This window comes from Photinus pyralis, unplaced genomic scaffold, assembly GCF_008802855.1.
Source record: "Photinus pyralis isolate 1611_PpyrPB1 unplaced genomic scaffold, Ppyr1.3 Ppyr1.4_LG10, whole genome shotgun sequence".
In the NCBI taxonomy this organism is placed as follows: Eukaryota; Metazoa; Arthropoda; class Insecta; order Coleoptera; family Lampyridae; genus Photinus; species Photinus pyralis.
The window spans coordinates 12,255,292-12,280,087 of record NW_022170250.1 but is presented as its reverse complement, the minus strand read 5'-3'; the positions used below and the strand labels follow the sequence as shown (position 1 = coordinate 12,280,087).

At 44.7% G+C, this 24,796-nt stretch overlaps 4 protein-coding genes across 8 annotated transcripts; 2 read left to right on the top strand and 2 right to left on the bottom strand.

The window, feature by feature from the left end:
* Positions 1-1,983: 1,983 nt before the first annotated feature.
* On the top strand, positions 1,984-5,957 carry LOC116162006 (CUE domain-containing protein 2-A). Of its 2 annotated transcripts, XM_031475515.1 has the most exons (5): positions 1,984-2,143; positions 2,253-2,432; positions 4,269-4,443; positions 4,498-4,648; positions 4,698-5,957. In XM_031475515.1, exons 2-5 carry the CDS (start codon positions 2,264-2,266, stop codon positions 5,061-5,063), a joined length of 861 nt encoding a protein of 286 aa, XP_031331375.1. In that variant the 5' UTR covers positions 1,984-2,143; positions 2,253-2,263; the 3' UTR covers positions 5,064-5,957. The 2 variants fall into 2 exon arrangements, with proteins under 2 accessions (XP_031331375.1, XP_031331374.1); XM_031475514.1 differs by having other exon boundaries at positions 4,269-4,648.
* A 2,544-nt stretch (positions 5,958-8,501) lies between these two features.
* LOC116161679 (lachesin) lies at positions 8,502-13,187 on the top strand. 2 transcript variants are annotated; one of them, XM_031475119.1, is made up of 6 exons: positions 8,502-8,716; positions 8,806-9,204; positions 9,250-9,441; positions 11,720-12,031; positions 12,133-12,247; positions 12,334-12,665. In XM_031475119.1, exons 1-6 carry the CDS (start codon positions 8,671-8,673, stop codon positions 12,386-12,388), a joined length of 1,119 nt encoding a protein of 372 aa, XP_031330979.1. In that variant the 5' UTR covers positions 8,502-8,670; the 3' UTR covers positions 12,389-12,665. The 2 variants fall into 2 exon arrangements, with proteins under 2 accessions (XP_031330979.1, XP_031330980.1); XM_031475120.1 differs by lacking the exon at positions 12,334-12,665 and adding an exon at positions 12,711-13,187 and having other exon boundaries at positions 8,518-8,716.
* Positions 13,188-14,605: 1,418 nt separating this feature from the next.
* Positions 14,606-20,444, bottom strand: LOC116162468 (mucin-5AC-like). 3 transcript variants are annotated; one of them, XM_031476087.1, is made up of 4 exons: positions 20,284-20,444; positions 20,179-20,232; positions 15,786-20,129; positions 14,606-15,683 (listed from the first exon to the last, which is right to left on the bottom strand). In XM_031476087.1, exons 1-4 carry the CDS (start codon positions 20,332-20,334, stop codon positions 14,670-14,672), a joined length of 5,463 nt encoding a protein of 1,820 aa, XP_031331947.1. In that variant the 5' UTR covers positions 20,335-20,444; the 3' UTR covers positions 14,606-14,669. The 3 variants fall into 3 exon arrangements, with proteins under 3 accessions (XP_031331947.1, XP_031331948.1, XP_031331946.1); XM_031476088.1 differs by having other exon boundaries at positions 15,888-20,129; XM_031476086.1 differs by having other exon boundaries at positions 14,606-20,129.
* A 2,630-nt stretch (positions 20,445-23,074) lies between these two features.
* LOC116162166 lies at positions 23,075-24,326 on the bottom strand. Its single transcript, XM_031475714.1, has 3 exons — positions 24,258-24,326; positions 23,357-24,212; positions 23,075-23,306 (listed from the first exon to the last, which is right to left on the bottom strand). The coding sequence occupies exons 1-2, from the start codon at positions 24,309-24,311 to the stop codon at positions 23,562-23,564; spliced, it is 705 nt and encodes a 234-aa protein (XP_031331574.1). The 5' UTR covers positions 24,312-24,326; the 3' UTR covers positions 23,075-23,306; positions 23,357-23,561.
* Positions 24,327-24,796: the final 470 nt, after the last annotated feature.

The following is a 24,796-nucleotide window of genomic DNA, read 5'->3' as shown; positions in this document are numbered from 1 at the left end:
GCTCTTGAGGATTGTTATTTAGACACATCAAAGTTTTTAAAGGTTCAGCTTGTGCTGGCATGCCCCTACTCATAGGTTTCGAGGGTTTCGAAAGGGTTTTGGAAATCCTTTGATGCTTTCGGAGCTCTTACGGACTGTTTTATAATCTTTCAAGCCCTTGAAGAAATAAAGCCGTTAAAGGGAGAAGGATCTAAAAACTCCGAAAAGCTTCTGAAAGCCTTTGGGGGTCCTATAATGATTTTGAAAATCTTAATGGACCCTTTTCAATCTTTATAGACTTATAGAAAACCTCTAAAACGTTTCAGAAGACCCTTTGAAGTACTATGTGGGTTTTTACAAGTTCTTTAGGACTGTTTTAGGCGCTTGAAGCTTTTAAAGGTTCAGCTGTTAAAGAGAGTAGGATATAATAAGCTTCGGAAAATGTTTGGAAATCCCTTGATTCCCTTTGAATCTATTATAGGCATTGTCTTCGACTCCAACTGATCTATTAAGGAGATGAGGATCTTAAAAGAATCTTGAAAAACATCTGAAAACCCTTGGAAATCTCTTGATGCCTTTGGAAACCCTCTAAGTTTTAACTCATAGGGATTCTCTTTCGACATCTGACTCGAGGCTCAGTAATTAGAGTGAAGGCAATAAACTGCCTGAGGTTTTCGGAAGTCTCTTGAACATTTTTTGAGGTTTTTAGGAACTGTTTTCGAGTCTTAAATGGTTTTGAAGGCTCATCCATTAAAGAACAGGAGAACTAAAAGACTTTGAAAGCTTCTGTGAAGAGCCTTGCAGATGCAGGTCCCTTAGGAACGGCTCTTAAATCTTAGTCATTGAACGCAGGGACCAGCTATTGTACAAACTAAAAATTCTAAAAGTCTATAATGCTTTTCGAGACTGTTTGGAGCTCCTGAAAGGTATTAAAGAGAGAAGAATATAAAAAGGTTGGAGCTCTTTTGAAGCTCTTATTATAGATGCTGTTTTCGACCATTAAACCAAAAAAGGCTTTAAAATCCTTCCGAAGGCCTTGGTAGCTCCTTTTTTGCTTTTGGGATCTCTTATAAGAACCGTTTTCTGCTCTTAAAAGTCACACAAAAAGAACTTTTAAGACCCTAAAAGAATTGAAAAGCCCACTGGGGTACTTTAGGGCTCTTAGAAGCTCATGGGAATGTTTTCGGCTAATAAAAACTCGTTCAAGACCAAATCTAAAATTCTACAGGTTTTTTTACAGCCCTTTGGGTTAACTTTTCGGGCTCTCTTGGAAGCCTACTGTTTGCAAAAGCTCAGCTATTAAAGAAAGAGGAATACAAAGGGATAGGGAGGCCCTTGGAGATCTTTTGGTGCCCTTTGAAACTGTTAGGTGCTGTTTTCGACTAATAAAAACACTTGAAGGCTCGTTCATTTGAGAGAGGAATATCTAAAGGACCTCTGAAGACCCTTGGAGAATCTTTGGTAATTTTGGAAGCCCTTTAAGACTGGTTTCGGAAGACGGTTTGCAGTACCTACTTTGGGATAGAGATGAGGATCTAAAAGATCCTGAAGGGCCCTGACCACTATTTTCAACCCTTTAAGACCTTTAAAGCGTAGGTAATTATAACAGACAGGAGGATATTTAAACCCTAAAAAGATTGGAAGCCTCTTCGAGGTACTTTAGGTCCCTTAGAGACACCCGAGGAATGTTGTTTACTCATAAAAGCTCATTGGCAAGCCCAGGTATTAAGACAGAAAGCTTTTACAAGGTTTTTGGAGGCTTTTGGCAACTGATACCAAAGAGTATTACTCTTTACTGATAAAAGTGTTGAACCATTGCTTTTCATGATGGAAAAAACCTCCCTGGGCTCCTACAACCATTTAGGTTCCTTCCAACACTTTGGGCCCCTAGGCTAGAGTCAAATTTCTGATCGGTAGAAAGCACGCATCCGTTCAAGAGCGGGTTGTTCTTGTTTTTCAAATTACCCTCTAAACCTGTAGCTAGGAACTACCACACCTAGATGGCGCTCCCGACTAAGGTAGTCGCTGTTAATCTATGGTTACTGTTGTTCGTTATTGATTGATAAAAATTTAGGTGAGAAATTTACCACATTCGAATAATTCGTTTTACTGGATAACCGGACGTTTTGGGGCCCTTACACCTTGCAAGCGAGACACACGTAACGTACGTACTTCACCGTTTTGCATTTGTTTATATTCCCCCTCCTTCCTTTTTTTTTGTTTATAAACAAATCCAGGCTATCCTTGACTAACGTTTCGTTGTTATCCCTCAGGGGACCCCGCTATGAATCGGGACATCGTCGGCCAGGAGTCGCAAATAAAGGAGTCGCTGTTCGGCTTCGTCAAGTCGCACATACCGGACGCCGACTTGAATTTAATCGACGAGATCGTGCTGTCCTACGTTGTCGCCATACTCGAAGATGTTAGCTCGGATCCGGTCTTCGATGTCGAAGGTATGTGGGCACACATTTCGATTTCGTGGACCAGATATGGGTCCTTGAGGTACCCCAACATTGATTCGACACAGTAGCTTCGAAGTTGGACACCCCTTATTGGGCTATTGATGAGGGGGATGGAGGGGTGCAAAAGTGTGCAAACTTAAACTATTTTTTGTTCCATAACTCTTCGCTTTTTCTCTTGTCTCCTGCCGTTGTTCTCCTTTCCATTTCATTTTTTCCCTTCTCCATCACCACCCATCTCCTACTCCATTTCCTTCCAACGTTTGCCTTCCCCCTATTGTCATACCTTGCTTATTTTCCCTCATTCTTTGGGAAATCGCAGTAAATGTGTATTTACACAGCAGTAGGTAGGATATCCGAGATTTTCACAGATTTCCAATGATATCTACGGATATCCAAGGTTGTCCGTGGATATCAAAGGATCTCCGTGGATATCCAAGAAATTCAAGTGAATAGGTCAGGACTGTTTTGAGTAATTCTGTTAAATATTTTTGAATCTTTTTTTAATATTATCTTTGGTGCGTTACCTATGTAAAAATTTAATATGGTATTTTAGATCAAGATATACAGGGCGTTCCATTCAATCCAAAAATTCTAGCAAATTCTAAAAATGCTAGTAGTGTACACCAAAATTCTACAACGATTTTCCCCTCAGCCTATTGATTTTCTGAATAAGCGTGAGATAAACTCGTACCGTGGAAACTGCTTGAAACTTCAATTTTTTGAGTAACTAACGACCTTTAGAACCATCCGAGATTGGTAGTACAAAAGACACTTACCAATAGAAACATTAGGTATCACCAATTTCCGCCATTTGGGGGCGTGGGAAACATTAAAGAGGGGACCATTCAGTTTTGAAAACACGAATAGATGAAGTCTCTCAGCAATCGAAGAGAGATAGCGAGACCCACGATACCTAGAAGGCTAGCGTGTAACCAGTTTATGAAGGCTTTAATAAATCAATAAAAAAAAGCAACCAAAAGATAGAGAAAATTTACTTATCTTAATAGGTTTCTATGTTAGCTCTCCCAGTGACGCGACAAACGTTTAACCGATAATCGACCTCTGTCCCAAGAGGCGGAGGAGTCACAATTGCATGCCCATACACTGCGCGAAAACGTCACTGCATAGGAATCGCGCACATTCAGCAAGTTTGATTGCACGCTCCCCATGACTGACCGGTCTACTACAATAAGGTTGTGCGCGTCAAGATAGTGCAAGCGCATGCGCACACTTACAACTTCAAGGTCGGGCCAATGACCAGACTAAACCTACAACCACTGTTCAAAGTCTAAAGGTAGGTCGCCGTTCAAAGTCCCCCCCCCCCCCCCCCAGTATATATGATGCAGAAAACGTCCATGAAAGTACAGACGGCTATAGGAAAAGGAGTTATCGAATCCTCCTTTGCCGAGAGTACCCGGTACCAAAAAAATATTGTGAGAGCCATCAGGCCAAATGTTTTTTGAGAGAAAATTAACGGCGCCCCAGTATATGATGGTTCCATTGTCATTTCCAGAATTGTCCATGAAAGTACAGAGGGTTTCTTTGATCTTATGTTTTTTTTTCTTTTGCTTCCTTGTTTTTTCATACATTACCTATCTGCGGCCCCCCTTCCTTTTTTTGCTCATTTGTCCTGTCCGTTTTTCTTGTTTGCTATTTTCTTCGTTCCTCCATCTTTTATCTTTTTTTTCCTTGTTTTTGTTCATTTTTTTCTCTTCTCCTTTTTTCATTTTCATGGTTTTATCGTCGCATTTCACCGTTGAGTTTTTGAGTGTTTAGGCCGCCATAGTAGAGTGCATCTGAAATGGTTGCCCCATTCTTCAATTTAAGGTTTCTGCGAGATGATGCGCGCCTACTTCCCCGAGTTCGAGTCCATAAACCACTCGACTATCTGCCAGTGGATTTTCGAGCTGGCCGCCAAACTGCAGACCGACGAGCCGCACGAGAGAGATATCTCCCTAATCGAACTGTCGCTACCGGAAATCCTACCGAAGGCAAAGCCAAGGTTCGCCCCCCCCCCCTCCTCTCACGCTCGGAAAACGTTACGATTCCGTTGCAGGTATCAGATAACGTCAGAAAGCTTCGATCGGCCGAAGCGCATCTACCACCTCTCGGAGACGAGCGACGGCTCGACGGACGGCTCGTGCGGCGACTTCCTCGAGGAGGTCGACACGCTCCAGGAGATGTTCCCATCCGTGTGTTCCATTGAGGTGCGTATTTTCGGCGTAAGCGGCGACGTAAAAAGCGGTCTGCTCCCAGATAAAGCACTGCGTCGCGATCGCGTGCGGCGACGTCGAGAGGGCGTCGCAGATCCTCATCCATCGCCAGGAGAACGGACAGTCGGTGAACGCCAACGGCGCCGTCACCCTCCACCTCTCCAAGCAGCCGACGATCGACGACCAGGAGCTCAAAAATCGGATAATCGAAAGGTACTCGTACATCGACCGCGAGTCGGACATAAAGGAGCACAGGCCCGTCGCGCCGAAGGTCGAACCGAAAAAGCTCATCCGCTATCGCGACAACAAAATCGTCAGCCTCAAAGGGGAACGGTACACCGAGGTCAAGAAGGGCGAGGACGTCGATGATGTGTCACTAAAGAAACAGAAGAAAGGGCAAAGTCCGTAACCAGAAGTGATACTCACACTCACCGCTTATTTTATTATTACAATTGCAATTTATTTGTGTAATACTCGTCTACTTCTCGTCTTGGTCCTCTACGTTTGTAGATATTTTAGTTGTAAGAATCTCAAAATTCCGAATTTACCTCTAGTTCCTTGTTTCGTAGTAAATTATTTATTGTGTAGGAGGCTTAGGTTCGCGACCGGGCCCCGGTACGGAGGAAGAATCGCCAATTCGCTCACCGTAATCGGAAATTTAATGGACGTTGCGGCGCTCCGAAGATGTAGCTTTCAGTACGTTAGTGATCCAATTATAAATGTATTTAGTAGAATTTCCTCAATGTTGGAGTATTTCGATGTGAAACATGTAGTTATAAATACACAGTTCATGAACTAGCCATAAGGGGGCAAGTGTTGAGCGAATCTTGTCTGCTTTAACACGAGGGCGTGTCTCACTCAAAATTGCGTACACGCCTTCGTCGTGCTCAAAGCACACAGTGACTGCGACTTGACGACTTGCTCCAGTAGATGTCATGCCGTTACAAGTATTACTATATATATAGAGTTTTTAAGACTAGTCAAGCTTTATGTTTAACGTTCTCCCTCCCCGTTACATTAACGTAATGTAACCAAGCAGTGACGTTCTTCGTACTGACCAAAATGTGGGCACCAATTTCACTGCTTTTATTTTGTTTAAACTGAAGTCCGACGGAGTGTGCAAGTTTGTTCACTTTTATTTAACTGTGATTGAGTTTCGAATCGGCACAATACGAATTGTATATTATTTAAGATTCTCCACGTGTTACAAATTTAGAGTTTTCGTTTCGTTCGTATTTTTTCTATTGTGAGTTATCGATGAAGAAAGTTTCAGTTCAAATCTCATTAAATATATGCTAATCGATTGGTTTTTAATTGCGGAACCTGCAGACTTTCTGGGTTTATAATATGCAAGAGCCTCTTTTATTGGAATGGCCCCCTCCTCCATCCTCAAAATTTCCTCAAACTCGGCATCCCCCACACACCAACTTCTCCTTCATGAAGAGAAGCGTTCCAACACTGATGTTACAGTTCCCAGTCTGAATTTTGTGAAATAAAAACGCAAGCTACGCCACTGCATAATTATTTGGCGCGAATCTAACAATTCAAATTACTCTAGGACGAAGGAGATGCGCGCTATGCGTTTCTTCGAGCGAAAATGAGAAAGCTGCGGGTGCGGAGTTCTAGTTGAGGCAGCAGAGAATAGCTGGGATTGTATGTAATTCACAAAATATAGGTAAGTGTATCCTTTATTTTCCTTTGTAATTAGCATAGGACGTAGGGTAATTGTTTTGTATTCTTTGCTTGTCTATTAGTTATGGTGGGGCTTTTTGAAATAGTTTTTAGAAGGATGCAGAACCGGGGGGTGTGGGGAGTATGAACAAAAAAAGATTTCAATGTTTTTTCCCTATAACTTCCATAAGGTTTTCGTGCAGATCCCCCCCCCAGTGCTACAATCTTCTTCAAAACGTTCAGCCTTAACTACTCTCGTGTTAGTTTTCATGAGACCACTGAGTCTTCCTCTCCTGGATGCAGGACTTCCATAAGGCTTTCGTGCACCTGGGGGGTATTCCATACCCCACAGACCCCCGGGTGCTACAATCTTCCTCAAAAGGTTCAGCCTTAACTACTCTTGTGATAGTTTTCATGAGAGACCACAGAATCTTCCTCTCCTGGATGCAGAATCGGGGGGTATGGAATGTCCTAAGAAAGATTTCAATGTTTTTTCTTAGAATTCCATATGGTTTTCGTGCACCTGGGATAGCTGGGGGTATTCCAGACCCCCCGATGCTACAGTAGTCTTCCTCAAAACGTTCAGCTTTAACTACTCTCATGATAGTTTTCATGAGAGACTACCGAATCTTCCTCTCCTGGATGCAGAATCGGGGGGTTTGGGGGGTATGGAATACCCTAAGAAAGATTTCAATGTTTTTTCTTAGAACTTCCATAAGGTTTTCGTGCACCTGGGATAGCTGGGGGTATTCCAGACCCCCCGATGCTACAGTCTTCCTCAAAACGTTGAGCTTTAACTACTCTCATGATAGTTTTCATGAGAGACTACCGAATCTTCCTCTCCTGGATGCAGAATCCGTGGGTTTTGGGGTATGGAATACCCTAAGAAAGATTTCAATATTTTTTCTTAGAACTTCCATAAGGTTTTTGTGCACCTGGGATAGCTGGGGGGTATTCCATACCCCCCAAACCCTCCGGTGCTACAGTCTTCCTCAAAACGTTCAGCTTTAACTACTCTCATGATAGTTTTCATGAGAGACTACCGAATCTTCCTCTCCTGGATGCAGAATCCGTGGGTTTTGGGGTATGGAATACCCTAAGAAAGATTTCAATATTTTTTCTTAGAACTTCCATAAGGTTTTTGTGCACCTGGGATAGCTGGGGGGTATTCCATACCCCCCAAACCCTCCGGTGCTACAGTCTTCCTCAAAACGTTCAGCTTTAACTACTCTCATGATAGTTTTCATGAGAGACTACCGAATCTTCCTCTCCTGGATGCAGAATCCGTGGGTTTTGGGGTATGGAATACCCTAAGAAAGATTTCAATATTTTTTCTTAGAACTTCCATAAGGTTTTCGTGCACCTGGGATAGCTGGGGGGTATTCCATACCCCCCAGACCACCCGGTGCTACAGTCTTTTTCAAAACGTTCAGCTTTAACTACTCTCGTGATAGTTTTCATGAGAGACCCCTGAATCTTCCTCTCCTGGATGCAGAATGGGGGGGTTTGGGGGGTATGGAATACCCTAAAAAAGATTTCAATATTTTTTCTTAGAACTTCCATAAGGTTTTCGTGCACCTGGGATAGCTGGGGGTATTCCATACCCCCCAGACCCCCGATGCTACAGTCTTCCTCAAAACGTTCAGCCTTAGCTACTCTCGTGATAGTTTTCATGAGAAACCCCTGAATCTTTCTCTCCTGGATGCAGAATCGGGGGGTTTGGGGGGCATAGAATACCCTAAGAAAGATTTCAATATTTTTTCTTAGAACTTCCATAAGGTTTTCGTGCACCTGGGATAGCTGGGGGGTATTCCAGACCCCCGGTGCTACAGTCTTCCACATAACGTTCAGCCTTAACTACTCTCGTGATAGTTTTCATGAGTGACCACTGAATCTTCCTCTTTTAGCTGGATGCAGGCTGCAGAATCGGAGGTTTGGGGGGGGGGGAGGGTGGTATGGAATACCTTAAGAAAGATCAATATGTTTTTCTTCCAATTTCCATAAGGTTTTTGTGCACCTTGTGATAGCTGGGGTGGGGGGACAATTTCTTTTTGCATGGTCAAGAGAAAACGTTCCAAAGGAGAATGGTAACAGTTTTTCTTGACCTCAACTCTTTCTTTCACTCGCCTAACGCGTGGATGATATATTTTTGTTGATGAAGTATAATAATAATCGTTGATTATTGCTTTTAATTGCTAATTGCTAGAAAAGTTTAGTGTGCGAATGTGACCTAACATCAGCCATCGTGTAAACACAGCTTAATCATCAATTGTTTAGTCAACAAAAACTAGGCGCGGTTAAATGTTGTGAAAAAAAAATAAAAAACCACATTTTGGAGCTAAAAAATGGGCCCAATTTTCGTACTAGGTTTCTTACTGATCGCCCAAAGCGGTAAGCGAGCTCCTTAGATAAGATAATTTTCTTATCTTTGAAGGTTATGTCATCGCCGTTTATCATATTTATCACGGCCATCTTTGCAGCGTACGCGCAAAGATCGCCGACAATCTCCTACATCTCGCAGGAGCAGATAAAAGACATCGGCGGCACCGTCGAGCTGCACTGCTCCGTCCAATACGCCCAGGAGTACCCCGTCCTGTGGATGAAGGTCGACCACACCAGCAACTCCTACATTCTCCCGATCTCGACCGGCAGCTCCCTCATCCTGCACGACTCCCGCTTCGCGCTCCGCTACGATCAGGCGAGTTCGACCTACACCCTCCAGATCAAGGACATCCAGGAGACGGACGCCGGCTTCTACCAGTGCCAGGTGCTGATCTCGGTGAGCAACAAGATCGCCGCCGAGGTCGAGCTGCAGGTACGTCGTCCGCCCATCATTTCTGACAATTCGACCAGGTCGATCGTTGTCTCCGAAGGCGAAGGTGAGCTTTAACCAATTCGCACCGATTTCGCACGTTCGTTTTTAGCCGTTCAGCTCGAGTGCTACGCGGGCGGCTACCCGCCGCCGAGAATCTCGTGGCGACGCGAGAACAACGCCATTTTACCGACGGGCGGCTCGATCTATCGAGGCAACCGGTTGAAGATCAAGCAGATCCGCAAGGAAGATCGCGGTACTTATTATTGCGTGGCTGAGAATGGGGTCGGACGAGGGAATAAACGTAAGTACTCATACAGGGTGATTCTCAAATATTGTAGACCCTCCCCCGCCCCTCCTACTTGTTAACAACCCCATTGAGGTGGAGTATACTGGGAATATAGTCATAATATTGCCGGATTAATGACTTTTTCTGAATATAAATGACTCCCCCCCCTCGGCAAAGGAGGTCTTGATAGTTCTCTCACCCCTAGTACTCTCCCGGTAGCCTTTGCGAGGGTAATTCGGCTGGGGGGGTATGCATTAACGCGCAGCTCCCGGTACTAAGTTAATTCAAAATCATTATGACCTTAACATCCTCATGTTACGGGTGGGGGGGGGGGGTGGAAACCCTCCCAGCAGTAAGTACCCTCGGCTAAGTACTCATACAGGGTGATTCACAAATACTGGAGACCTCTAAAAATAACAGAAAGGGTAATCGAGCTGGGGGAGGGGGTATTGGAATACCCCCACTACTAAATTCATTTTCCAAAATTGTTTAGCTTTTAACACTCATGATACTGGGGGTGTTGCTCCCCCCCCCCCCCCCCCCCAAAGCAGTAAGTACTCTCAGATAAGTACTCATACATGGTGATTCACAAATACTGTAGACCTCTAAAAGTAAAAGAAAGGGTAAGCAAGGGGTGAAGGGGAGGGATTCCATATCCCATACCACCTGTCCCAACTTCAATTTTAAAATCATTTAGGCCTTAACACTCTCATTATACTGGGGGATATGGAAACCCCCCCAGCAGTAAGCACCCTCAGCAAAAAAGGTCTTGATAGTTCTCTATCTCACCACTAGCACTCTTCTGGTAGTCTTTGCAAGGGTAATTGGGTTTGGGGGGTATGTAATACTATGCGGCCCCCCTGGTACTAAGTTGATTTCCAAAATCGTTCAATCTTAACACTCTCATGATACCGGGGGTATGGAAAACCCCCAGCAGTAAGTACCCTCAGCAAAAAAGGTCTTGATAATTCTCTCTATCTCACCGCTAGCACTCTTTTGGTAGTCTTCGGAAGGGTAATTGGGTTGGAGGGTATGTAATACTATGCGGCCCCCCTTGTACTAAGTAATTTTCAAAATCGCTCAGACCTTAATACTCTCATGATACCGGAGGCGCGGGGGGTTATGGAATACCATTCAGCAGTAAGTACCCTTGGCAAAAAAGGTATTGATAGTTCTTTGTATCTCACCCCTAGCACTCCTGGTATTCTGTGCGAAATGGCAATGGGGTTGGGGAGTATTCCATACCCCCAGACCTCCCGTTGTTAGTTTGATTTCGAAAATCGTTCACCACTCTTACGATTTTTTTAAAAAGACAGGCGATCATAGTACCGGGGGTTTGGGTATTCCCCCCAGCAGTAAGTACCCTAGGCCAAAGGCTAAGTACTCATACAGGGCGATTCACAAATGCTGTAGCCCTCCCGAAATAAAAGAAAGAAAGGGCTTGAATATCCCCCAGATCTCTTGGCACTAAGTTCTATGTCAAAATCGTTCAGACCTTAACACTCTCATGATACCGGGGGTATGGAAAACCCCCCAGAAATAAGTAGCCTCAGCAAAAAATGTCTCGATAGTTCTCTCTATCTCATCCCTAGCATTCTGGGGGGTAAGGAAAATTCCCTCGGATAAGTACTCATACGTCATGGTGATTCACTTAACACTTAATATGATACCGGGGGTGTGAATACCCCCATCAGTAAGTACCCTTTACATTTTATTTGTGTTTAGCCCACGAACTTATAAATTAAGAAGTTCGTGGATTCGCCACTTCATTCCCGTGAGTCCCAAACGATCGCCTTCAGCCGGTACAGGGTAGTTTTTAACAAAATTAAATTGCTAGTAATGTAATGTAAGTAATGGTAAAAAACAATAGCAAGCTATGTTGCATTTTTTACCTTTCTTCTCGCTTCGCCTCCTTGATCTTGTCCTTTTTTTCAAATTTCCCGCTAGTTACTTTTCTTGCAGTTGCTTAACCTGAGCATGAATTTGTCTTTTTCGATGGCGTCGTTTACCTACCCACGCCGTACTTTTATTAAATAATTAATTTTACAAAAAGCGACTTAAAGACTATTTAAAAAGAAATATATTTATAATGTTATCGATTAAAGTTGTCATGGATTTTCCCGTAAGTAAAAACAAGGTCTTTTTCTGTGGTAAAAACTAACTTTGATCATATAACTTAACCTAACTTTTTCTGCTTCCCTCTTTTTCAAATAGTTTTTACAATGTCCCAATTTTAATCTGTAATCTCCACAAAATTAGTGTGAAGATCTAAATTAGTGGATTCTTTTTAAAGGGAACATTGCCGTCGAGGTCGAGTTCAAGCCGGTCGTCACCGTACCGAGACCGCGCTTGGGCCAAGCGCTTCAATACGACATGGACCTCGAGTGCCACATCGAGGCCTACCCGCCTCCCGCCATAACGTGGCACAAGGACGGCATTCAGCTCTCCAACAACCAACACTACAGCATCTCGCACTTCGCGACCGCCGACGAGTTTACCGACACGACGATACGCGTGATCACGATCGAGAAACGCCAGTACGGCAACTACATGTGCAAGGCGGCGAACAAGCTCGGATCCGATGAGGACTACGTCGAGCTGTTCGGTAAGGCTTTTGTTTTTTTCGAGTACGGAATGTCGAGTTTGCTGCAAGATTTTGTCGTATGCATGTCGTACGTAGTCGGTTATAGCTAGTTGTTGTATTAGAAACCGTCATTCCGGTATGCCCACCCGCCTGCGGACAGACGCCCAGCGGAGAGACGGCGACGCCGACGACGAGTTCCATCGTTCTACTCGCGACGATGGTCATGTATATCTTCAGGTAAGTCACTTTCGCATTGATCTGTCTGTGGCTCATTGCATCTTTTGTCGTTCCGCAACTGTTCGTATTTGAACAATTAAAATCAGTCCTCAGCAGGACTATCGTTTAGACCGAAAGGCACTATCACTATGCCAACTGTAATTTTCTCGATATACGCGCTTGGCCCTTTTTGGGCGAGTTTTCGTTTGTGACCATTAACTGTTCGTTTTCGAACTCCATCGGGGTTGCTACCCCAGTTAAAGTTGGTGTTTGTCCAACTTATGTACGTGCTTTCCTAATCTCAAGAAAACTCCAGAGAACAGTGACGATTTCTAGGACGCTGCTTTCTTTTCATTGCCGACTCAAAAGGACCAAAGAATCTGAATACTGTTAGTACTTGATTGCTCATTAAAGTTGACAATAAATCGCTTTTTGTGTGCCTGCGTGTGTTTTTTTTTACTATCACGTTGTTTTCTGATTCTAGAAATTTCAACACCAAACATTAATTACTCAGGTTTAAGGTGGCTGAACGCGTCGACGCAATTGTCATGCTCCATGACTCTGATAGCTATATCACTCAATTATTTTATACGTCCATTTATGACTTAGATTTAAGCTTTACGATGTAAATAAAAATATTCTTTGTTGTAATTTTGTAACTTTACGATGCTAGGTTTATTGTGCATTCCTCGATTAATGTTTTACGGATATTTTTGTAAATTTTTTTATTGTATACATGTCTGCTTTTTTAGGGCTCTTAAAGTACAATTTAGGAATAGAAACTTCAAAGGCATGCAGCGATTTTTGAAATATTTTACACACTTTTGTAATAAAGCTTAAAAAACACCCTGTGTTTAACCGCATCAAGAATGAACCTCGACCAACAAGACGGACATAAAACCAGGAGACCGATCATCTCTTTCAGAAATCTGGCTGTGTAATAGTAAAATATTTTACTTTCTAAACTTGTTTTATTTTTTTTACTGTACCCTTTCCCCATTTTTACTGGTTTTTTTACCAGCAACATTTTCGAAGTAGGGTCATATAAACATAGCAGATTGTATTGCTGTGTTTAATGTGCCCTCCTTCTCATTGTAAGATTATTAATTTTTTTGTTGCTGGCTAATGTTCCAGCTAGAATGTCCATTACTATAACTGCTAGAATTAGCGTAATTTATTCCATTTCAACAATATGTTATTGAAATATGTGTTTTACAATTTTTGTTGCTGATCAGCTAACATTGATATGCAATAAATTCTCAAATATTTTTTGCTGACTGATTTCAGCAGCAATTTTGAAAGCGAACATTTTAGATGCAGACTAAATACCCGTATTACTACGTCAGTGTTGCCGCATTGCTACCGTCATTTTTATTTCACCCTACCATGAGTTAGGTTTTTCAATTTTTGTTGCTGGCGTTCTCCGCAACACTGCTTTTAAACACGTATTTACTTTGCATCAGATTTTATTTAATCACACGTTCTGGAAACGCCCCGTAACACTTGGACAAATTGGTTCTCTTTTTCCTGGGGGGGTATTCAATACCCCCCAAATCCTCCGGTTTGCTTTGTTCATTCTTAACACGATTTTTTGAAAGACTAAGAAAGAGCCCTTAGGGCTGAACGTTTTGATGCAGAATGTATCTGATGGTCCATACCACCTAGGGAAATTGGTTATTTTTTTCCTGGGGGGGTATTCTGTACCCCCCCCCCCCCGGTTTGCTATTGTTCATCTATAACACCATGATTTTTCGAAGAAAGAGCCCTTAGGGCTGAACGTTTTGATACAGAATGTATCTCTGGGCCGTAACACTTAGGGAAATTGGTTCTCTTTTACCTGGGGGGGGGGGGGTATTCCAAACCCCACAAGCGCCATGAAACTGGGTTTTATGGTGCTTTGGTATGTGAAGAAAGAATGGGTTACGGAGATTACGATCGTGAATCTACTTCGAAATTTTAACTTATTATACAAATATAAATGTTCACCAGATTTTCGAAATACAAACTTTTTTGTTGCTGATTGCTGTTCCAGCAACTGGAAGTATATGCTTACCTGCGCGCTTGTATGTAGTAGTGCATATGAATTCTAATTTTTTTGTTGCTGAATTCTCATTCAGCAGTGGGCACTACGCATTTTAACGGTTTGAATTTTTCTGTTCCGTTTGCTGATTTCTGACGCAGCAACAATTGGTGATTTTAAATTCAGCAAGTCTGGCCTAAGTGTTGCTGGGGAGGAAATGAGCAACAAAAACTATAAAATTACTACTGTAAAATGCGCGCATTTCTTCCGTGGGTTTGAAATCTCGGCCGCACTTTGTTTAATTCGATGGATACGGGGGCCATTCGACAACTACACGTGCGCGAATCGACAAAACTGACGAGATTTGGAGTAAAATTTTATTTTACATCACAAGTGCGTTACTTATTTAACACTGTGAAAGTATTACAAATTACGGTATTTTCTGGTATCGCTCGGGCGCTTCACGACCATCGTGTCGCGCTCGACTCTGTTACCCCGGCGGGCGTCGTTGTAGTCTCTAGAAAGATTTTCTTTTGCGAGCATCTTCAGGTAGGCCTTCATCGGTAGGTGTTGGCGATTTTTGAGGTTAGTGTCGTATTCGTCTGAAAACCAGTTGTCAAATAAGCTTTCTAGGGAATCTGTTTGTTTGGTTTCATGCTCTGGATTCGCCTGCGTTACGGGGTTGCTTTCAGAAGTGCTAGCGACATTCACTGGAGGCGCTGCGCTAGGGTCAACTGTTGGAGGCGCTGCGCTAGCGTTATCTACTAGAGGCGCTGCGCTAGCGTCAACTACTGGAGGCCCTGCGCTAGCGTCAACTACTGGAGGCGCTGTGCTAGCGTCGTTTACTGGAGAGGCTGTGCTAGCGTCATCTACTGAAGGCGCTACAGTAGTAGGCGTTGGCGCATGTGTAACATCAGCGCCATCTTTTATGGTGGCCGAGTTCTCTATGCGAGGGCCTTTTATGACCCAGACGTTAGGAATATAACCGCCATCTTTTGAGTTGCGAACTGAAGGCGTTGCGATGGCAGTGCCATCTGTGATCGAGTCGCTGGTATCATTGGCGGGTGTCCCTTCTGAAACATTTGGGTTTGTAATCGTCCCGCTTCCAGCACCTGCGCCATCTACTGAGTCACCCGCTGTTGACGTTGGGTTGGTATGTGAAGGTGAGAACGCATTGTTATCCTCAACATTTGCAGCGTTATTTAAATTCGCACTTTCTTGACCTGTTTCTATCCCTTGAGTTTCATTCTTTCCTTGTCTATTTTTTTTCTTGCCCACATTTTCTAGGATCTTTCGGAAAGCATCTGCAACTGAAACGAAATCTGCATTCGTTGGGCCTTCGCGCTCTGACGGTGCTCTATTGGCAATGGGGTCTACATCGGTCCACAAGGATCCTGTTTGAATCGCACTATCATTGTCTAATCGTGGACCGGGAGGCTTACTAGTCGAATTCGCATCGATCCAATCGCCTGCTCGTGGACCAGGAGCCTTACTAGTTGAATTTGCATCGATCCAATCGCCTGCTCGTGGACCAGGAGCTTTACTAGTCGAATTCGCATCGATCCAATCGCCTGCTCGTGGACCAGGAGCTTTACTAGTCGAATTCACATCAATCCAATCACCTGCTCGTGGACCAGGAGCCTTACTAGTCGAATTCGCATCGATCCAATCGCCTGCTCGTGGACCAGGAGCTTTACTAGTCGAATTGACATCGATCCAATCACCTGCTCGTGGACCAGGAGCCTTACTAGTCGAATTCACATCAATCCAGTCGCCTGCTCGTGGACCAGGAGCTTTACTAGTCGAATTCACATCAATCCAATCACCTGCTCGTGGACCAGGAGCCTTACTAGTCGAATTGACATCGATCCAATCGCCTGCTCGCGGACCAGGAGCTTTACTAGTCGAATTCACATCAATCCAATCGCCTGCTCGTGGACCAGGAGCCTCACTAGTCGAATTCACATCGATCCAGTCGCTTGCTCGTGGACGAGTCGAATTCACATCAATCCAGTCGCCTGCTCGTGGACCAGGAGCTTTACTAGTCGAATTCACATCAATCCAATCACCTGCTCGTGGACCAGGAGCCTTACTAGTCGAATTGACATCGATCCAATCGCCTGCTCGCGGACCAGGAGCTTTACTAGTCGAATTCACATCAATCCAATCGCCTGCTCGTGGACCAGGAGCCTCACTAGTCGAATTCACATCGATCCAGTCGCTTGCTCGTGGACGAGTCGAATTCACATCAATCCAGTCGCCTGCTCGTGGACCAGGAGCTTTACTAGTCGAATTCACATCAATCCAATCACCTGCTCGTGGACCAGGAGCCTTACTAGTCGAATTCGCATCGATCCAATCGCCTGCTCGTGGACCAGGAGCTTTACTAGTCGAATTGACATCGATCCAATCACCTGCTCGTGGACCAGGAGCCTCACTAGTCGAATTCACATCAATCCAGTCGCCTGCTCGTGGACCAGGAGCTTTACTAGTCGAATTCACATCGATCCAATCACCTGCTCGTGGACCAGGAGCTTTACTAGTCGAATTGACATCGATCCAATCACCTGCTCGTGGACCAGGAGCTTTACTAGTCGAATTCACATCGATCCAATCACCTGCTCGTGGACCAGGAGCTTTACTAGTCGAATTCACATCGATCCAATCACCTGCTCGTGGACCAGGAGCTTTACTAGTCGAATTCACATCGATCCAGTCGCTTGCTCGTGGACGAGTCGAATTCACATCAATCCAATCGCCTGCCCGTGGACCAGGAGCTTTACTAGTCGAATTGACATCGATCCAATCACCTGCTCGTGGACGAGTCGAATTGACATCGATCCAATCGGCTGATCGTGGCTCCACAGCTATATTTAATGCATTGAATTCGAGCCAGCCTTGTGATTTTGGAGCGATAGCAGAGTGATTAACTAAGTCTACTTTCGGTGGTTGAGTGATGGCTTCCCTTTTACGCGCATGTGCGTGTGCGCTCTCAGTTGTATCGCCTGTGCTTTCTGCAGTTGGCGACGCTGTGATTGTGCCTGTTTTCTTCTTGGCTGCCTTCCTGCTCGGTTCCGTTGCTTCTTCGGAGGCCATTGCGGCGTCGTATTCGGGATACCAATCGTCGCCGAAATTTTGAAGTTTGACGACCTTCATCGAGTACGGATTTATGGGTTTCCTGGGCGGGCTTTTCGTGGACGGGTCGGCATCCGGCACTTCGATAGTATGGAAGGAGTGTTTTAAACTCGGATGCATGGGATCGTAATCGTAGTTTATCACGTCCTCCTCTTCTGGTGTCGTACTCCTTGTGGAAGTTGTGCGGGTTCTGGATGTAGTTGCCTGGGAGGTTGTGGAGGCGGCGGTTGTGATTGTTGCTTGGGAGGTTGTTGTGGGGATAGCAGTTGTTGCTGTGGTCGTTGTTGTAGTTGCTTGGGAGGTTGTCGTGGGGGCGGCGGTTGTGGTTGTGGGGATGGCAGTTGTAGGAGAGGTTGGTGCTGGAGTAGGAGTTGTGGTTGCTTGGGAGGTTGTCGTGGGGGCGAAGGTTGTGGTTGTCGGGCTAACAGTGGTAGGGGTAGTTGTTGCAGGGCTCGCAGTTGTGGTTGTCGTGGGGGCGGCGGTTGTGGTTGTCGGGATAACAGTGGTAGGGGTTGGTGTTGCAGGGGTAGTAGTTGTAGTTACTGGTGCGGTTGTCGTGGGGGCGGCGGTGGTGGTTGTTGGGATAGCTGTTGTAGTCGCTTGGGAGGTTGTCGTGGGGGTGGCGGTTGTAGTGGTTGCTTGGGAGGTTGTCGTGGGGGCGGCGGTTGTGGTAGGGATAGTAATTGTGGATGCTTGGGAGGTTGTAGGAGCCACAGTTGTGGTTGGCGGGATAGCAGTTGTAGGGGTAGTAGTTGTGGTTGCTTGGGAGGTTGTCGTGGGGGCGGCGGTTGTCGTCGGGCTAGCAGTTGTAGGAGTGGTCGTTGCAGGGGTGGTAGTTGTGGTTGCTTGGGAGGTTGTCGTGGGAGCGACGGTTGTGGTTGTTGCTGGGGTAGTCGTTGTTGCTGCTTGAGTCGTTGTGGGGATGGCGGTTGTGTTTGTCGGGATAGGAGTTGTAGTGGTGGTTGTTACTGGGGTTGTAGTTGAGGTTGCTTGGGAAGTTGTCGTGGTAGCCGCGGTTGTAGTTGTCGGGATAGTTGTGGTTACTGGGGCGGTTGTGGTTGTTGCAGGGCTAGTCGTTGTGGTTGCTTGGGCAGTTGTCGTGGGAGCGACGGTTGTAGTTGTCGGGATAACAGTGGTAGGGGTTGTTGTTGCAGGGGTAGTAGTTGTGGTTACAGGTGCGGTTGTCGTGGGGGCGGCGGTTGTGGTTGTTGGGATAGCTGTTGTAGTCGCTTGGGAGGTTGTCGTGGGGACGGCGGTTGTGGTTATAGGGGTGGTTGTTTCAGGACTAGTAGTTGTAGTTGGTTGAGAGGTTGTGGGAGCCACAGTTGTGGTTGTAGGGGTAGTAGTGGTGGTTACTGGTGCGGTTGTTGTGGGGGCGGCGGTTGTGGTTGTTGGGATAGCTGTTGTAGTCGCTTGGGAGGTTGTGGTGGTTGCTTGGGAGGTTGTCGTGGGAGCCACAGTTGTGGTTGCTGGAGCGGTTGTCGTCGCCTCTGCGGTTCCTCCACTTGTCGAATCACTCACTGAAAATGCGCTTGTGGTCGTGCTTGGTTGGGCGGCCGTTGTGGTTGCCGGAGTGCTAATCTCATTCCCTTTTCCACCCAGTGTTGACCAAATCGTCTCGACATCCTTCGGATACATTGAGACGGCGTCGTTAGTCGTCGGCGAGACGGTTTTGGATTTAAGCGACTCGTAAATATCCGCGACCGCCTGGCCCGGTTTTACAATTTTGTCGACGACGAGAGGGTACAGGTGGGGTATGTATTCTAAAACTTCCTCTTTAACTTCATTGGTCGTGCCCGTCTCGATTAATTTAGGTGACGGTCCGGTCTTTACAAACGAGCAGTTGCCAAAAGTTTCTTCGATGACACTTTCGTGTTCGTCCAGATCCGCGGAGTTTATGGTGTTGATGTTATTGGCCGAAATGCGTTTGTATGTGGTGGCCTCGTTCATTACGGTATTCGCGATCAGGTGATCGATCGATGTGAAAATATTCACGGCGGCCGAACCGGGGGCTGCAGTTTCCGTTGCTGTTATCGTGCCGTTGGTTAGGACGATTGTAGTATTGGCGAATGAGGCGCTCTTCTTTTTTGTTGAACAGCGTGCAGGCTTGTCGGCTGGCAATGGCTCAGTTGTGGTCACCGTCCTTTCTTCAACTGAAGTGACTTTCTCCGTTCTTGTTAGCGTCTGCTTTGCCCTTATCCCTTGGCGGTCGTTCTTACAACTATCCAAAATTGTGGACTCTTCAACCTGGTCCGTGGTATAGCTTTCGATCGTCTCAAATGATTTCTTTTCGTTAGTTTTCATGTCAATTATCTCAACCACGCGCCTTTCCCGAATCGTTTTGACTAAGGTGATGGAGGTGGTGTACGTCGTGGTTGTTTTGATCGTTTTGGCACCGCTCGAAGGAGGAGTCGAGATGTAACCGTTTCCTCCATAGTACGCATTATAATTATACCCATAAGGAGCAGGAGGTTGTTTTCCGTATGGATATCCAATGGTATGGTATGGATCATAATACACATAAGGTACGTACCCACCTGGTGTAAGCCCTTGTATGTATTCCTGCAGGCTTATTCCTTCTAGTTTATTTTTTTGGACGTTGTCAAAATGGGGTCCGTTCTTTTGAGACTTAGGAGCGCGGTACTCCATTGGCTCTTCGAAAACAATATCACTTACATAATATGGCACCCACAACGATCTCATCTTCGGAGGCCATCTGTACACTACGGGATTCAGCTCTTTGATCGGCTAAAATCATCACTTGTTAGCACTCTACCTCAATTACGCACTTACGAACCCATCCCGAAGAGAGAAGCCTATTACGGAACTGCAAATTTCTACTCGGCGTAGCCTGTCGATTACGTTTCGTTAACTCTAAGCCATTTTGAAACTTGGTACTTACATTAGAAACAAATGACAGTAGTAGCACCGCAGCCAAGCCGATTTGGAACATGCTCGCTGTATGGTCGGCACTAGATGATTCCCGAAAAAAAATCCTGACACAGATTAGCTATTTTTTAATAGCGCACATTTCACAAGCGATGCGATTGGTTTATTATCAGATTTAAAGAAAACACGGCAATAAAAGAGTAATATTCGTTAATGAGGTGCGAAATTACGTCAATTTAATTACCCTTTGTGTTATGTCAACCGTTGTGCAAGTGCAATTGATATTACTTGATAAGCGAAACGGTCCCTTTAACGCTCCGCGATTTCCCACTGTTCTCTTAATCATCATCCTTTTTTTCTCTGTAAATTGAAAGTAGCAGGAACACAGGCCATTTCATTGTTCGATTCATGTTCTCCTAGTAGAGGGTTTCATCCAGATTAATATGAAACGAAAGCGCACATTTGTCCGTCCAATTTCGAAAGAAAACCTCAAAAGTATCAGGAGTACAGGTTTTGTTTCAGTAGCTAGAATACGAAAAATCATATTGGGAGAACATAATGCATTAGACGATGTTTTTTTGAAGTCATTAAAATTGTATCATCCTTAAAAATCCTATACAAGGGTGTTTTGAATTTTTGAACACCCTGTGTATACGGTAGCTAGATCATACTATATTGTAAAGAGGCACTTTGGTGAAAAAATGCGACCATCCTGTCAATGAGCAATCCGGAATTTTGCTAAACGTCCTATACAAGGCCGTTTTTGAATTTTTGAACACCCTGTATATACGGTAGCTAGATCATACTATATTGTAAAGAGGCACTTTGGTGAAAGAATGTGGACATCCTGTCACTGAACAATCCGGAATTTTGTTAAACGTCCTCTGTACAAGGCCGGTTTTTGAATTTTTGAACACCCTGTATATGCGGTAACTAGACCATACTATATTTATCCTACAAGATTGTAAGTAAAAGACACTTTCTTGAAAAAATGCGTTAAAGCTGCCATTGCGCAATTTGGAATTTTGTTAAAAAATCCCATATAAGACCGTTTTTGAATTTTTGAACACCCTGTGTATAGGGTAGCTAGACCATACTATATTGTAAAGAGGCACTTTGGTGAAAAAATGCGACCATCCTGTCAATGAGCAATCCGGAATTTTGCTAAACGTCCTATACAAGGCCGTTTTTGAATTTTTGAACACCCTGTATATACGGTAGCTAGACCATACTATATTTGTCTTACAAGATTGTAAGTAAAAGACACTTTCGGGAAAAAATGCATTCAAGCTGCCATTGCGCAATTTGGAATTTTGTTAAAAATCTCATATAAAACCGTTTTTGAATTTTTGAACACCCTATGTATACGGTAGCTACACCATACATTATTGTAAATAGGCACTTTGGTGAAAGAATGTGGACATCTTGTCATTGAGCAATCCGGAATTTTGTTAAACGTCCTATACAAGGCCGTTTTTGAATTTTTGAACACCCTGTATATACGGTAGCTAGACCATACTATATTGTAAATAGGCATTTTTGTGAAAGAATGTGGACATCATGTCATTGAGCAATCTGGAATGTTGTTAAACGTCCTATACAAGGCCGTTTTTGAATTTTTGAACACCTTGTATATAGGGTAGCTAGACCATACTATATTTGTCTTACAAGATTGTAAGTAAAAGACACTTTCGGGAAAAAATGCATTCAAGCTGCCATTGCGCAATTTGTAATTTTGTTAAAAATCCCATATAAGACCGTTTTTGAATGTTTGAACACCCTGTGTATACGGTAGCTAGACCATACTATATTGTAAAGAGGCACTTTGGTGAAAAAATGCGACCATCCTGTCATTGAGCGGAGAGGGAATTTTGTTAAACGTCCTATACAAGGCCGTTTTTGAATTTTTGAACACCCTGTATATACGGTAGCTAGACCATACTATGTTTGTCCTACAAGATTGTAAGTAAAAGACACTTTCGTGAAAAAATGCGTTGAAACAGCCATTGAGCAATTGGGAATTTCCTATATAAGGTCGTTTTTTTTAAATTTTTGAACACGCTGTGTATACGGTATCTATTTTTCCTACAAGATAGTAGGTAAAGAGACACTTTGAAAGAAACGCGGCCACCCTGTACATGGTAGCTAAGTCTTTTTTTTACAAGAAAAATCATTACTTACCCTCGAAACTTGTGTTTTGCAAGGTATCCGAAAGAGGTAATCAAATCTCCCTTTGCTGGGCGTGGGGATATTGGTTGGGGGAGCACCAAGACCCCCCCCCCAAGGTACTACATTATCATTTAGCTCTTAGAACTGTCCATATGGATTACACTCCCCAGAAAAAAACAATTGAGTCTCTTGAAAAATCAAAACTATTCTCACTTTCCTAAATATTTGTGCGGTGAGGGGGGGGGGGCCGTAGCACCGGGTGCCTACCCTCTAGTGCAGAAGTTCGTCATTACCTTTTCCTGGAAAATCACAGTTTCTACCGATATAGTCATCAAATACCTCTGCTGGGCTCGGGGGTATTAGCCCCCCCCCCTTACTCCTTTTTCTGGGCTGGGGGTATTGGTCGGGGGGGGGGGGTATACTTAGAACTCTCGTGCATGGAAAACCCCCCAGAAAAAAACAATTGGTATTGATGATACTCCCTTGAAAAATCAAAAGTATTCTCACTTTCCTAGGTATGGGGGGGGGGCGTAGCATCGGGTGGTTTGGGGGAGTATAGAATAACTTCTCAGCTTGGAAAGATATAATTACAAAAATAAAAAAGTAACCAATTTCTAAGTCTACAGGGGATACAGCTCGTTCTTCTCCAATTTCCTCTTGGCCTTCTCCATATGCGAGTAGGCCTTATTAATACCACTCAACGCCTTCTTCGTCTTGTGCACCAGGTGCTTCACGCGCGATTTCTTTCCGACCCTCTTCGCTCTGTTCTCCACCGAACCTTGAAACGTACCCATAACCTTCGATATCAAATTGAGAAACGTCCTACTTTCCTTGTCCTCCTGCCGGTTCAGCATTTTAAACGCTTGTCTGCAAAATATCAAAACGTGACACTTCGCCGAGAAACACCGCAATCTCACCTGTCTTCGGGTCGGTCAGGGATTTCGATCGAATCCGAACTCTCCTCGCTGTCGAAGGCGAAACTCCAAAGCACACTCACCAAAAGGAAGCAAAGGACGAGGGACCACGACGTGCCGACCGATGGCATTGCGTTTGGAATGTGCAAAATAAACTTCCTCGGTTACTCAAAGCGTTTTATTTGTTTTTAATAACAATCGATGTTTACTAATTATTGCTATTTTGCTGAGGTGTCGAGAACGGGCCGAACTTCTTGACGTAGTGCAGCCACATGTCGAAGTCGTCTTCGTTCGCGAGCTTCTGCCGTTCCTCGTACCTGCAGCTGGCGTTGGTGGCGAGGATGTCGCTCAGTTTCACCTTGATAAACTCCAGGTTGTCGCTGAACTTCCCTTTGGTGGGGGTGGTCGGGCAGGGGGGCGATTTTTCGATGATTTTTATGACGATATCATCGTTTGGAGGTGGTTTTGTCGTAGTCTCATACTCGTCATCATCTAAGTAATCGGCCAAAAACTGCAGGTCGCGCTCCGTTAAGTCGCCGTTATCCTCCGTGCAGAAGATCTCCAACTTGGAGGTCGTCGTGGTCGGCTTCGGCGTGGTTGCCCCCTTGTGTATCTCGACCACGATCTCGCGATCGCGCTGGTACGGATTCCAGCAGTTGAACGTGGGAGGGGCGAAGATAACCGGGTAGTAGACGAGGCGCGGATGACCGTCCAACTTGCGGTCCTCGATTTCCGCCGACGCGAAGCCGGACCGTTCCAAAATTTCGAAGTCGTCGAGCTTCTTTAGCCTCTCCTGGTGTTCCCGGGACGGCGACCTGAAGGTCTTCTGGAAGCTAAAGTCCTCCTCCAGAGTCCAGATCTGAAATTGTTATTGAGCGCGTGCGAGATGGAGGTGGCCACTTACCCTCTGAATTACGCTCCCAATTAGTACGCACGCCAGTAACAGTTTGGGTAACATTCTCGAATGAATGGCGGCTGGTGACTGGTAATTATTTCAATTGGAGATTCCAGATTGTTTATTTATTTGGGCACGTTTTCGTGTGGATTTGCGACAAACTTTTCAAAGAGGTTCTTGACATTATGACGCATTGGCCTTCAATTTTTATGCGAAAATACGAGATGATTCATGGGCTTTTTGGAGAGGTAGGGGTCTTCAAGGTCTTGGGGGCCTTTGTAGACTTCATAATATCCACCCTCCAGCGGTTTTAGGGTTCGTCAAGATTTTCATGATACCCAGAATCTGCGTTGTCTTATTTTAGAGTTCTCAAGTTTCGGTCTTCTTAGGGCGTCCAAGGTTTTCAGGATTTCCAGGGTTTCTAGGTCTTTCAAGAGTCCTCAAAGCTTAGGGGAAGGTTGTGGCTTTCGGAACTTTTCGTCTGGCTTCGGCGCTTTTCTTTTGGCTTTCCTTTTGGAGTGTTCAGGATGGCGGCCAAGGTTTTCAGG